Here is a 15,264-nt window from a genome sequence, read left to right on the forward strand (position 1 = left end):
AACTATATTATTGTAGTAATATTGGTTTGAGAATTTTTAACATTGATAGAAAACCTACTTCTTTTTGTCGATTTTTTTTTTCTTTAAATTTTGTTTTATACCAATAGAGACAGAAAATCAAAATCAAAATCAAAATACATGGTCAAGAAAATTAAGTTATTTTTCTAAGATTATCATCAAAAGAGTGAAATCCGATAAAATATAAGTGTACAAAACCTTGCATAGCAAATACCGTAAAAGCAACGACAACCATAACAATTGCTCGGATGATCTCAGATGATTTAGAAAGGATGTATAGCAGATCTTGTTCATTAAGTGGTGTCATTGCAATGTGATATTGAAACACACTAATAAATTTAGAATACATGTTTTTGTGTAGGTTTATGATGGTGTAATTAGCACAGATACATTACTGGCCACATTATCTAATGGACCCTTTGAAGGAATAGTATTTAATTCGACTTCCAACAAAATGATAATTGTCTTCAGGTCAGATAGTTCTAAAGTCTTTTCGGGGTTCAGTGCCATTTATAAATCACTACGGTAAGTGAAATTTACAGTAAACCCTTACCCTTACCCTAAAACAAAAGTGAAGTTTACTTCAAGTCTTATAACAGTAAAACCTATCAGTAAGTAAAACAGTGAACCCCTACACTAACCCCAAAACAAATGTTAAGTTTATTTCCAGTCTGATTACAGTAAAACCTATAAGTAGGTAAAACAGTGAACCTCTACCTTAACCCTAAAATAGATGTGGAGTTTACTTCAAGTCTGATTACAGTAAAACCTATAAGTAATTGAAACAGTGAACCCCTACCCTAACCCTAAAACAAATGTGGAGTTTACTTCAAGTCTGATTACAGTAAAACCTATAAGTAGGTAAAACAGTGAACCTCTACCTTAACCCTAAAACAGATGTGGAGTTTACTTCAAGTCTGATTACAGTAAAAACTATAAGTGAGTGAAACAGTGAACCCCTACCCTAACCCTAAAACAAATGTTGAGTTTATTTCAAGTCTGATTACAGTAAAACCTATCAGTAGGTAAACCAGTGAACCTCTACCTTAACCCTAAAACAGATGTGAAGTTTACTTCAAGTCTGATTACAGTAAAACCTATAAGTAAGTGAAACAGTGAACCCCTACCCTAACCCTAAAACAAATGTTGAGTTTATTTCAAGTCTGATTACAGTAAAACCTATCTGTAGGTAAAACAGTGAACCTCTACCTTAACCCTAAAACAGATGTGGAGTTTACTTCAAGTCTGATTACAGTAAAACCTATAAGTAAGTGAAACAGTGAACCCCTACCCTAATAAAAACAAATGTGGAGTTTACTTCCAGTCTGATTACAGTAAAACCTATCACTTAGTGAAAGTAACAGCTTATCAGATGATCGATATTTTTGTTCATTACAAAAAGTTTTATGAAATCAGGAAGAAGCAGATTGAGCAATACAAACCAGAGCAATCAATAAGGGATACATGGGTTATTCAAACCAGAGCAATCAATAAGGTATACATGGGTTATTCAAACCAGAGCAATCGATAAGGGATACATGGGTTATACAAACCAGAGCAATCAATACGGGAAACATGGGTTATACAAACCAGAGCAATCAATAAGGGATACATGGGTTCTTGATGTAATTGTAGATTGTGTCAACGATTGAGTATCCTATAAAATTGAGATACACATCAAGTTAAGGAGGTTCTAATCAAGATAAATAATTTCTATGAATGCAGGAAAACTTGCAAAAACAAATTTCGGAAAGTTTGCCGTTATGATTATACCAAATCATATGAAGTCAAGATATTGACTGAAGTGGTCGCCTATATAAACTTCAAGTCTCTTTTATATTATTAATCATTCTTACAACAGAGTATTATATAAACTGCCATACCATTTATGTTAACGTAAAATGATAATCAATTTCTGATTGAAGCAAAGAATATAATATATTACTATGTTTGAAGAGTTGCTGTTAAAAATAACGGTTTCGTATGCAATGAGTACGCACCCATTTGTGAATAGAATAGATAAGGGTAAACAGATGCAGTACAGAATGTAAAATAAAGTACAACTGTATTGCATGGTATGCATCATACAGTTGTACTGCATTCAATACTTAGCAGTATTTGGCAAAAAGTTTAGAATTTTTTTACCTCAATGCTCTTCAACTTCTTTTTTCTTTAAACACGTTTTGGGATTCGAGCGTCAGTGATGAGTCTTTTGTTAGCGACACTCGTGTCTGGCATAAATACAAAATGTAATTCTGGTATCTATTTTGAGATTATATGCATGTATAAGAAAGAGCTCAACTAAATATGAAAAAGCAGTCTGTTTCAATACCTTTACATGGAGGGACTTATCATGTTATTAATACACAATGAATGAACACAGTTTTCATAAAATTGATTGTTTTTACTATCAAACAGTGAAAAAATTGACATTTAATTTGGACAGTAGGAAATCATGTGTGTTCTCTTTGCAACATGTTAAACGTAAGACACAACATACTACATTCGAAATTACAAGCAATTATTTAAATAACAACAATGATTAAAGTGTATTATTACTAACGGTATGTAGAAATTGTGTATAACTATCAAAATGATAAATTTGATATCTACATCGTCTAATTCACTATTTATCAAGCGTATTAAATATGATTGTTTATGCAAATGTAATTCTGTTATGGAGTATCGATCGTTATCAAGAATACATGTTATTTATTATTATCATTTATGAATGATATTCATTTTAATTTCAATTCATGTTTCTTTTGCAGATGATTTGCCTACATGACATGCACAAAGTGGAAAAAATATCAGAAAGGAGTTGATAATAAAATATGTTACCTGCAAAATACTTCATTTTTCTAATTCATTATCAATAGTTGAAACATTTGTTTGGAACAATCATCCCTACGTGTAAAATGATGATAGTAAAAAAAGACTCATAGTGATGTTTTTAGGTCGTAAATCAATCTATTTAGTTTTCGATCATAGAATACGTCCAAACTTACAAAAAAGTCGAATATGTTTTATAAGCGCGAGAGCCAAGAGAGAAACCGTATTGAAAGATCAAGTCTTACATTTGATTATGTCAGCTGTAAAAAAAGACCATAACCCACATCGTTTGGTCAGTTTTGTTTTAAATCTGTGATGTGTGATTTCACAGTTTTTGCGGATTGATTCTAAATATTGTCATATCAACCAATTATATAATCTAAGATCTCATAACAGTGAAACATATTCGGCTCACTGTGTAAGACTGGATGTTTTTTTTGTTGTCTTTTTTTTGTTCGCGTCACTCTCAGAAGTTCGCTTGAGCACTCTATTCAATTTATTCCTTCGTCACTGTTTTGTTGAAAGAGTTTAAAAGAAAATTCTTGATATATTAACCAATTTTTTTAATCAAAAACTTATTTGTATCCTACTTCTCTGTTTCATTAATTCCTAACTCGTGAAAAAGTAATAACGGGGATATAATTTTACAATAGTTAAAATTCATGTTTACAGTTTTACATACACTTGACCGTTATGGAATAACCGTTTCACAAATTAAATCAGATATGTTCCTTACGTCGTAACTGCAATTCTCTTCCCTTTCACAAATGTGACCTACCGAATTTGACTATTTACCGGATTTGTTATAACATAAGCAACACGACGGGTGCTACATGTGGAGCAGGATCTGCTTACCCTTCCGCAGCACCTGAGATCACCCCTAGTTTTTGGTGGGGTTCGTGTTGCTTATTCTTTAGTTTTCTATGTTGTGTCATGTGTTTTATTGTTAGTCGGTTGCCTTCTTTAATTTTGAGCCAGGCGTTGTCAGTTTATTTTCGATTTTGAGTTTGACTGTCCCTCTGGTATCTTTCGTCCCTCTTCTATATAACACTATTATTTCAATTCCCTTATATTTTAAATATTCCGAAATAATGAATCAACAAACTAGATGAGATTATTTTTATGCTGATCTTAGTCGAGACACACAATCGTACAAAGATGTCCGTCTGTGCTTCTGTCTGTCTTTCAGCAAAACAGTGACGAATCAATAGTAAGACAAATGCGCTAAAGCGTGACGCGAACAAAAATGTTCACCTATAGAGAGAGTCAAATGTTTTTCATAAAAGTTTGTTGTTTCTCGTTTTGTATAAAGATTAGACCTTTGTTTTTTTTTTAATGGTTTAACATTGGTTATTTTAGGGGCCCTTTATATCATGCTGTTTGATGTGAGCCAGATTTCTGTATTGCAGGCCATACTTTGACCTTTAATGGTTGACTGTTTACAAATTGTGACTTGGATGGATAATTGTCTATTTGGCACTAATACCACATAATCTTATGTCTTAAATTTCTATAAGTAAGCCGATGTCATATTTTGATTTTACTTTTGATTTTCTGATTTTGGTAATGACACGGAGAGTGCAAAAACACACCTTCCTTTCTAAAGCGGAGTAAACGTTTATTTCGAACATTTTTTATTCCGACGGAAGGCGTATCTGAAGCCTATGTTTTTTACGGCAACAATATTATGAGATCTGCTAATGATACCTAAGGGAGGTCTATAAAGTAGGTGTGTATAGTTGTTATTCTTGAAAATTTAAACGTTTATTTTAAACGTCTAATTTGCGATTTTTGTTTCAAATAGTGCACCAGCTTCAAAAAATTCATTATGCTATTCAATGGTCTAATTGATGAAAGACAACTCTTCTAAAAAACGAACGAGAAAAAAACATATAAATAGCTAATAACTTTTTTGGAAGGTCGGTGACATATACTTTTTTCTATTTACACAAAATACTTTCCATCTTGAAATTTTTATGAGTAAAACACTGGTAAATAATTATAATACTGGAAACGTTTTTCATTCTTACGCTATGTTGCTTTTGCGGGAATGAAATACATTATATCTATTAAGATCAAATCAATCATAATCAAAAACTAATAAATCATTAACTGATAGATACAGATCTAGTGTTTAACGAGAAACACGAATTATCCTTGTAGGTTTGATATAAGGGGTTTTATTCAAAACTTCCAATAACAAGCAAATTTCATGTTTATAATAAGGAAATATCTGAGGTTGATAATGTAACAAAACTAAATCTGCGACCACCAATTTTTCTTTGACAAAATTTTGGTCCTAAAATCAAAAAATACCTTCACAAAAAATGAAAATCAGTGGTAGAACTGGATAGGTTGTTTAGCATTTAAACGGCCCGAACATGAAAAAAAAAATCAATTAAATTAAGAAAACTAACGGCTTGACTTGTAACAAAACAATTTACGAAAATAAATATAACAGATATAAACCAATGACAAACACTGGGCTACATGCTCATGATCGTTTTTAGCCATGGCGTTGTCAGTTTATTTTCGATTTATGAGTTTGACTCTCCCTCTGGTATCTTTCGTCCCCCCCTTTTTTTAGGACAGGCACATATATGATGAAGCGGTAATACACAAATTTTAAAACACCAACAACACACCTTCCCTCATCATACCTGCCAAAAAAAAATTGCAACGGTACAACACATTTTACAAACCAATACATGAAAAGTAGCAATTAACGATTACCATTTAACCACAGCCTCCTGCCGTGGTGAGATATAAGGAATGTGGCGAGGTTTAACATGTTTGCAGGCGCAAACCCAACACATATAATGGGTCAGTAGTGTTGTACTGTTATACCACTGTCCCAGGTTAGGGGAGGGTTGGGATCCCGCTAACATGTTTAACCCCGCCACATAACTTATGTATGTGCATGTCCCAAGTCAGGAGCCTGTAATTCAGTGGTTGTCGTTTGTTCATGTGTTAAATATTTGTTTTTCGTTCATTTTTTTTATATAAATGAGTCCGTTAGTTTTCTCTTTTGAATTGTTTTACATTGTCATATCGGGGCCTTTTATAGCTGACTATGCGGTATGGGCTTTGCTCATTGTTGAAGGCCGTACGGTGACCTATATTTGTTAATGCCTGTGTCATTTTGGTATCTTGTGGACAGTTGCCTCATTGGCAATCATACCACATCTTCTTTTTTATATTTACAGTTTATACTATATAAAGCAGTTGATAGGAATACATTATAAATCAGAAAAATTAGTTGGAAACATCTTGATTCATAATATTTGTACCAGTTTTTGCTGATTGATTTTTTGACTCTTTCTTTTATGAATAACTCAAGATGTCAGGAAACCTTAATTAGACAGAAACAAGCTGGACAATACGAAGGATACATTTAGTTGACCATGCATGAATTATGTTGACGAATGGCGCGTCTGGCGTACAACTCTTTACATCACTGCATGGGTCGAACCACTGCTGGTGGACGTTTCGTCCCCGAGGGTATCACCAGCCCTTTCGTCAGCACTTCGGTGTTGACATGTATATGAATTTTATGGTCCATTTTTTTTTAATAAATTAACTGTTTACAAAAGTATGAATTATTCTAAATGCTACGGATTCTATTATCCTAGGCATAGATCACCTTTGCCGTATTTGGCACAACTTTTTGGAAATGTTGGGTCCATAATGCTCTTCAACTTTCTAACTATTTTTTTTTTATCTGAGCGTCATTGATGAGTCTTATCTAGATGAAATGCGCGTCTGGCGTATCAAATTGTCATCCTGGTACCTTTATTAACTACTTCTAAACCTGTTTTGTATATCTATCAGGTATCTATATCATACAAAATGTATATGACATGTCAATCTTGTAGAAAAGAATACACTGCAAACCAAAGAAAGTCGTAAATGATCATACGTATCTATATACATGTATATGCATTTTTGTTCTTAAAGTTAAAGTTATTTGTCTGATAAGTAAATCATGTATATATCGAGTAAAATGATATTCACAATTAGATTATGGTTTTAGTTTGTAATCTATTTCTTATATGAAGAGATATTTCATATATCACACTACTGGGAGTAATACAGTGATACGAACAAATGCGTGTATTTGATTGGCTTAACCAACACCGTATCGTATGTTTATCCCTAATTAAAACGTTCATTTCGGTTCAATTGCATCAACTTGTATATTATCGTCCTTGTTTCTGTTCCATCTGTTCTATTCTGCTTCTCGGCGAAATAAATAACTTATTGGCAAAAGTAGATATATTTCTTCAGTACTTAAACATTGAATAATGACGTAAAATGTGTCTTCTAATTCGTTGAATGTTATCTTAGTCTGAAATTTCGAAATGTGATTTGTCATCATCTATCATAGATTATACAAGTAAGAAGTTGTGGTATAATTACCATTGCAGAGACTAAATGTCATAGACGTTAACAACTTTATGTCACTGTTTGGCCTTCAACAATGAACATACCGATATAGCATGGTTAAATCTAAGGGACCTCAAAAAGATAGATTGGGGGCAGGAATAAACAACAAAACACAATAAAACATCAAAATGATGGAATCCGTGTACAGCTCTTTCACCAGACAAACCCCTAACTGAAAAAATACAAGGCCATACACTTAACAAGCACTAGGACACATTCTACTCAAATTAATAGTGCAAACAATTGATTTTTGTCTTAAAAAAATCTATATTAAAAAACGTACAATGATCTACAATACTATATCATTGTATCAGAGACATACTATATCATGGTATCAGATACATATTATATCATTGTATCAGAGACATACTATATCATTGTATCAGATACATATTATATCATTGTATCAGAGACATACTATATCATTGTATCAGAGACATACTATATCATTGTATCAGAGACATACTATATCATTGTATCAGAGACATACTACATACTATATCATTGTATCAGATACATACTATATCATTGTATCAGAGACATACTATATCATTGTATCAGATACATATTATATCATTGTATCAGATACATACTATATCATTGTATCAGATACATACTATATCATTGTATCAGAGACATACTATATCATTGTATCAGATACATACTATATCATTGTATCAGATACATACTATATCATTGTATCAGATACATACTATATCATTGTATCAGAGACATACTATATCATTGTATCAGAGACATACTACATACTATATCATTGTATCAGATACATACTATATCATTGTATCAGACTCATACTATATCATTGTATCAGATACATACTATATCATTGTATCAGAGACATACTATATCATTGTATCAGATACATACTATATCATTGTATCAGAGACATACTATATCATTGTATCAGAGACATACTATATCATTGTATCAGAGACAAACTATATCATTGTATCAGAGACATACTATATCATTGTATCAGAGACATACTATATCATTGTATCAGAGACATACTATATCATTGTATCAGAGACATACTATATCATTGTATCAGAGACATACTATATCATGGTATCAGAGACATACTATATCATGGTATCAGAGACATACTATATCATTGTATCAGAGACATACTATATCATTGTATCAGAGACATACTATATCATTGTATCAGAGACATACTATATCATTGTATCAGAGACATACTATATCATTGTATCAGAGACATACTATATCATTGTATCAGAGACATACTATATCATTGTATCAGAGACATACTATATCATTGTATCAGAGACATACTATATCATTGTATCAGATACATATTATATCATTGTATCAGAGACATACTATATCATTGTATCAGATACATACTATATCATTGTATCAGAGACATACTATATCATTGTATCAGATACATATTATATCATTGTATCAGAGACATACTATATCATTGTATCAGAGACATATTATATCATTGTATCAGAGACATACTATATCATTGTATCAGAGACATACTATATCATGGTATCAGAGACATACTATATCATTATATCAGATACATACTATATCATTGTATCAGAGACATACTATATCATTGTATCAGAGACATACTATATCATTGTATCAGAGACATACTATATCATGGTATCAGACTCATACTATATCATTGTATCAGAGACATACTATATCATTGTATCAGAGACATACTATATCATTGTATCAGACTCATACTATATCATTGTATCAGAGACATACTATATCATTGTATCAGATACATACTATATCATTGTATCAGACTCATACTATATCATTGTATCAGAGACATACTATATCATTGTATCAGAGACATACTATATCATTGTATCAGAGACATACTATATCATTGTATCAGATACATACTATATCATTGTATCAGAGACATACTATATCATTGTATCAGAGACATACTATATCATTGTATCAGAGACATACTATATCATTGTATCAGAGACATACTATATCATTGTATCAGAGACATACTATGTCATTGTATCAGAGACATACTATATCATTGTATCAGATACATACTATATCATTGTATCAGAGACATACTATATCATTGTTTTATCGACTTGAACTGTACTACATCGGGCAGTATTTGTTACCTATGATACAATTCAAATTTTCTTATTAACTTACACTCTAAACAATAAGCATGACAATCGCATGTACCATACATGTAACTCGTGAACCATACTGCTTTTCTACAATACAAGTTTCCACTGATAGATATAGTTCTAATATACCTAACTTATCATTTCAATATTATACATATTATTATTGATTTGTTTTTGTTATATTTTTTCTTCAATGTTTGTCTGAAAGGACTGCTATTATAACTACCTGTTTGCTCCTTTGCAGCTGTTGCCTTATTTTTTTACTCCGCTGTTATCAAAAAGTAAAATTACAAAAATACTAAACTCCGAGGAAAATTCAATCGGAAAGTCCCTAATCACATGGCAAAATCAAATGACAAAACACATTAAACGAATGGACAACAACTGTCATATTCCTGACTTGGTAAAATTTGGTCTTTTTTATTCTTTTTTTTTCGTTGAAATTAAATTAACCACTGTTCAGACACAGATATATACCGAGTTTTCTATGGAACATTTTATTTTTACATACAATATAAACACCTTATAAATCTGTTTTCCTGACTACCATTAAGGAAAACGATAGATAATAAATGATATTATCAAATTGATTACTAGTAAATAATCGATAATTCTAAGTCAAAGCAAAACACAATTGTGTCTCAAAATAAAACATTGTCGAGTTCTTCGTATCACCATTATATGCAATTTCAAAAAATCTTATTCTTTTATCTTTTACCTTTGCAAAAATTTAAGTTGCAAAAAAACTATAAAGACCAAAAAGAACTTAAATTGAAGATAATGTGTTCGATATGTGATTACTTACTGATCAGGTTTTACCAGAAAGTCAATGTCCAACATCTTCGATACAAAATTAAGAATAAAGGTGGAAATGCAGTGTAATCCGTGAATCTTATCAGATTATCATATTATTTATTTTATTTGTTTCATATGCGTATAGTTACTGCCTGGTTACTATCCAACAAATAACGAAGAAATCGTGTATAGTTAAAGGATTATCGATGATTGATTAATTACTGCACCTAATAGTATAACTGCATGCGAAATAACAAAGCAATAAAATATTTTTAATCCGAAATTATGGTTAGTTTACTGTGATTTGTCAAAAATGGAAATATAAAACCTACCGTTGTGTATGGTGCTTAGTGATCTCCAAGGTGGATTTAAGCTTGCTAACATCCATTGTAACATCCATATAGTATTTACGTTGATAAACAAATTGATCATATTAAAAAAAAAATAAGGATCGATACAAATAAACTTTACTCAAATTACCCAAATGAGACGTTCAACCGAATGTTTACATTATGTTCGTGTTTGTGACGACGAAATGTACAAGTGAGGTAAGTGTGAATACCGTTCTGGATCTGCTTCCTCTTCCGGAGCACCTGCTATCACCCCCAGTTTTTGGTAGGGTTCGTGTTAATATGTATGTTGTTTCCTATGTAATTTCTACTATTATTTATCTGCTTGTCTTTTTTTCTTTTTTAGACATGGCGTTGACAGCTTATTTTCGATTTATGATTTTGAATGTCCTATTGGTATCTTTAGCTTCTCTTTATTCTGCTATATCGTAGTTTCATCACATGTAAGTCAAGAACTGTGTCTTTAAATGCTGTTTGTTGATGGTCGTTCTCCATTTTGTCCGGGCTATTGTAATCGTTTCTTCTAATGACAGGTTTTTCCTCTGCTGTTATTATTTCTTTTCTTCCTTATTAACAAAGATTTTTTTTTTTAAATAAATGCTAACATTTTTTTTCTTCACTTGTTTTAGATTAAGATGATATTTTTAATCGTAAAAGGGGAAATAACTCAGATATATAAATGTACCTTCGTCCTTTGCAATAAAATACTTACTGTGAAAATAACCACAGACATTTAGTATGGTTTATAAAAACTGATATAGGTGTAAACATATGCACCATTCTGTTTATGAACTACATCCAATACTTTAGGATGTACTTAGGCGAGGTTTTGAAATTTGTGTCATATTTTCGGACTCCTTGGTATTTTTCTCTACGATATAATGAAAAATGTTTGGGGCATTATATAGAGATTAATACATAGCCTTTTCCATATCGGTCCAGATATCATCCCGAGACCGCAATATCATTCCGAGATGTAGTCAATGTGCTGATATGGGTCGAGGGATGATACCAGGGCCGATATGGAAAAAGCCATGTATTAATCGCTTTATCATATACTTCTAACAATTATCTTATGTAAGGCAAATAAACAAAATAAATTACTAAAACAGTCAAATTCTTAATAAAGAAATCAAAATATGAATCTAACAAATACACTACAATTGTCCAACAATAACATCACTAAGTCTTCCTTCATATATTTGTATGATACTGTTTCCTATAGAGGCATTTTAAAACATTGAAAATTTGAAGCTGGAAGCATAGAGGTGTTAACAGTTTTATGATTTTTAGTACTTCATGTTGCACTATGAGATGATTAATAATAGTCAATGGTATTTGTTTCTTCCTGTAAATTCATACATATATTGATCCACATCAGCAAGTACTAAACTATCATCATTTTAGAAATCTATATCATTGGATTTAGCCATCGCATCGCAATGTGTCCGTAATTACTGGACATTATAAAAGTTCCGTAACATTTTGACGTCATAATAAAAAATATATGACGCCAAAATAGAAAATAAACAGACAATACCGGAAATACGGGAAGTAACTTGCACGAGGGGCACTGTTATGCTTTTTTTCTTGCAAGAGAGGCCTCTCATATGGGTTATCATCCCGGCATGAAGTTATGGCTTGGTTACTTCCGTTCATTACACATATACAAAAGCTATCATAGTAATGCTAAGTATATGATATCGCTTTGGTCTTTTCGTATAAGATTTGATAGTTCATAAAAGGTTATTTCCCAATTTAAGGGGGCTCGCGGCTCTAGATCAAATTTTTATTTTTGATATAGGATTTTGCTATATCTTTCTGTTAACCAACTTTATCTTATACTTAATAGAAAAATAAAATTAAAAAAATGAGGTCACCGTTCATTAACGCTCACAATCTGCCTTCGAAAGAAGCATACATTTTTGTAAAGGTACTTTTTTCAGTTGAACTAATAGGAGAATTAAAGGTAATATCGAAAAAAAAAGAACTAAATTACAGAAATCGCTCTCATTTTACAATAGTTTAGTATAAGTACAGCTTATTTGTAAATTATATTAAAAAAAAATATAGGTCACCGATGAGTTGAAAAAAATATTTTAATGTTAACGCCAAAAAATGGCAATTTTGCACCAAAGAGAGATACTTTTTAGCTTTTTGAATGATATATACATTTTAAACGTCATCTGGGGGCAACACGAATTGATATTTTTGAATGATTGTTGTACCACATGATAAAGTAACATCTAATAAAGGTAATAAATAAAATTTTAATGAAAAATAATTGTTTATTTTTTTTCTGAAATATTTATACCCTCGAGTCTCCTTAAGCAGATTCTTGATTTTCTTTCTTTAGATTTAAGATCAAAATAATACCAATGCATATATAACATGTATAAGGCAAAAGTCCGAGTCAGCTTTTCCTCGCCATATTAAAAAAAACACAATATCTCGAAAGGAAGCTGCATGACCTATTAATACTTTTAGCTCATTTTGATCCTTTACTAATGTTTTCCAGCTTTTTGTATTATTTTGATTAATTCTTGATTAATTAAAATTCACCTTAATGCATTCATAAGAATACACATTTTGCAGGTCAACGGTATTATTTAGAAATGAATTGAGAATAAAAATACTAAGAGACATATTGTCGTAAGAAAAACACAATTTCTACCAAAGTTTGAATAGAAATTACACATACTGGTCTTGTAAACAGCAAAAAAAGATGAAAACTGAACCCAATTTCTTGAAACACGCGGATTTATATACCCTTTTAGCCCTGAGAGACAACAGGATGCAAGGTACAGCTATGCCGCAAACACTCTGATATTTCAGGTTTATACATATACACCTTGTTTTCTGGTTTTGCAAGTTTTGATTTTATATGTTTGACGGCTTTATCTTTTTAAATGAATATTGTTTTAATAGAGATCAATCCGTTTTGATTAACCAAACACAAGTTTTTGTCCGGGTGAATTTCTTTTATATACAACCATCAACAGTAATCAATGAATTAGATATTGCCTTGTCGCTTAAGGTCGTACCCAACACTTTAACTAAAATTTATTTGGCTCGTTTATTTTTTTGAAATTTTGACAAAGTATTAACTTTGACCCTTTGACAAAAATATAAAAAAAAAATAAAAATTTGAACCAACCGTTTTATCAGAAAAATTACACTGGTTATATAGCAGTTTGACAAACACTTATTTTGATCATTGAGAAGCTTAATATTCCCTTAACAACACAACGTAATTAAAACGTTTAGCTGATTTTACAGAGTTATCTCCCTGTAGTGTTAGGTACCACCTTAAAGTACATATCTCTTTTTATATATGCATCCTTATGTCATCATGGTCACTACAAGATTATTCATTAAGTCTGCACGATATATTATGTTGAATAAAAGTTACCGAGAAGCAGTATTTGTCGACGTATGTATATTTTGTACTAAAACTTAAATAGTGTAATCGAATTAGCTGACATGACTAAAACATGCTTCATGTAAGTGTGTTTGAATAGAGATAGCTAAATCCAACATGGCAGAGTAGATAATACCACAAAACGAACTAGCGCTCCGAAATGGTCAATTGTTTCTGCTTCTCAAGTAACATATAAAAATTGACTTTAATAAGTTTATTCAGGTAAATTTTTGTCATGGAATCCCGAGAACACGACGAACAATCAACTATCATATTGTTGTAAACTTTATTATTGTTCAAACACTACTTGTAACTTCCCAGGGTTCACAATAATTTTCTCTCAGATTTGCGATGTTTTGCTGTCCTGTATTTTTACCCTCGGTTTGAAGTTTGAAGTTCATCCGTAAAGTTTCTGGTCGTACAGTCGTCCTTCGATTATTTACAACACAAATTGGGCTTGTCTTTTTTGCACATAGTCGTGCTTTGACTTTGCAGGCGAGTATGATCAGCCAAATCATAAGCGATGTAAAACTAACGACTATGACATATATTGCAATCTCGATGCCAGAATAATAGACCTACAGAAAAACATGTAATAATTGAGGAGAAAACTTCATAAAAAAAAATACAAATATATTCTTCAACATATTGAATAAATACTTCGATTTCCCTGTCTATTCAATTAGTTGGTTGGTACATTTAAAAAAAAGCCACAGAAATTAGGCGATGAGTGTCAATTAGAAAACTCTCCACCAGAGTCAAACTGACACAAAACTTTAAATCCATAGGCCAACATGCGTCATCTATCAATGATCAAAACAGTGGACGAGATTACTACAAAATGTATGCAGTTCTTTTGTGTCCAGTATTGCTATGTATAAAAAGATACTTATGAAACATTCAAACTAATCTGTTCAGTGTGAAACAAAGAAAATCCATAGAAGCAGACATCAGTATTCAAAACACAACATCAACTCTTAAAGACTAAGAATCAGTTACCCTACCAAAACTGCTGGTGCGTCGGAAGTGTTAACAGACCCGTCGTTCACAATATATAGATAAGTATTTTAAATGATAAGGAATCACACAATTATATTATCAGGATTTGATTATCACACATTATTTAGCCCTAAGACATTGCACGACATCACCAAATTAATAAAACATCGATCAAATACATTATCTAACCTTGAAACTTGATAAAGTACGAAATTTTTAAATGGAA

At 31.4% G+C, this 15,264-nt stretch overlaps 3 protein-coding genes across 3 annotated transcripts in view; 2 read left to right on the forward strand and 1 right to left on the reverse strand.

Annotated features, from left to right (window-relative positions):
- Window positions 1-2,839, forward strand: part of LOC139504429 (putative DMBT1-like protein) — a 66,222-nt gene extending 63,383 nt beyond the window's left edge. The window contains exons 6-7 of the mRNA XM_071294513.1: window positions 380-543; window positions 2,790-2,839. Of these exons, the coding sequence (XP_071150614.1) occupies window positions 380-543; window positions 2,790-2,793 (168 nt within the window). The 3' untranslated portion in view covers window positions 2,794-2,839. The remainder of the gene's footprint in view (window positions 1-379; window positions 544-2,789) is intronic.
- The window catches only part of LOC139502861 (fibronectin type 3 and ankyrin repeat domains protein 1-like), a 406,467-nt gene that overhangs the window by 248,590 nt on the left and 142,613 nt on the right, over window positions 1-15,264 (reverse strand). The gene's annotated exons all lie outside the window — the stretch shown is intronic.
- Window positions 8,383-9,432, forward strand: LOC139504430 (uncharacterized). The gene has a single exon (XM_071294514.1). The coding sequence runs from the start codon at window positions 8,383-8,385 to the stop codon at window positions 9,430-9,432; it is 1,050 nt and encodes a 349-aa protein (XP_071150615.1).

This window comes from Mytilus edulis, chromosome 14 (genome assembly GCF_963676685.1).
Source record: "Mytilus edulis chromosome 14, xbMytEdul2.2, whole genome shotgun sequence".
NCBI lineage: Eukaryota > Metazoa > Mollusca > Bivalvia > Mytilida > Mytilidae > Mytilus > Mytilus edulis.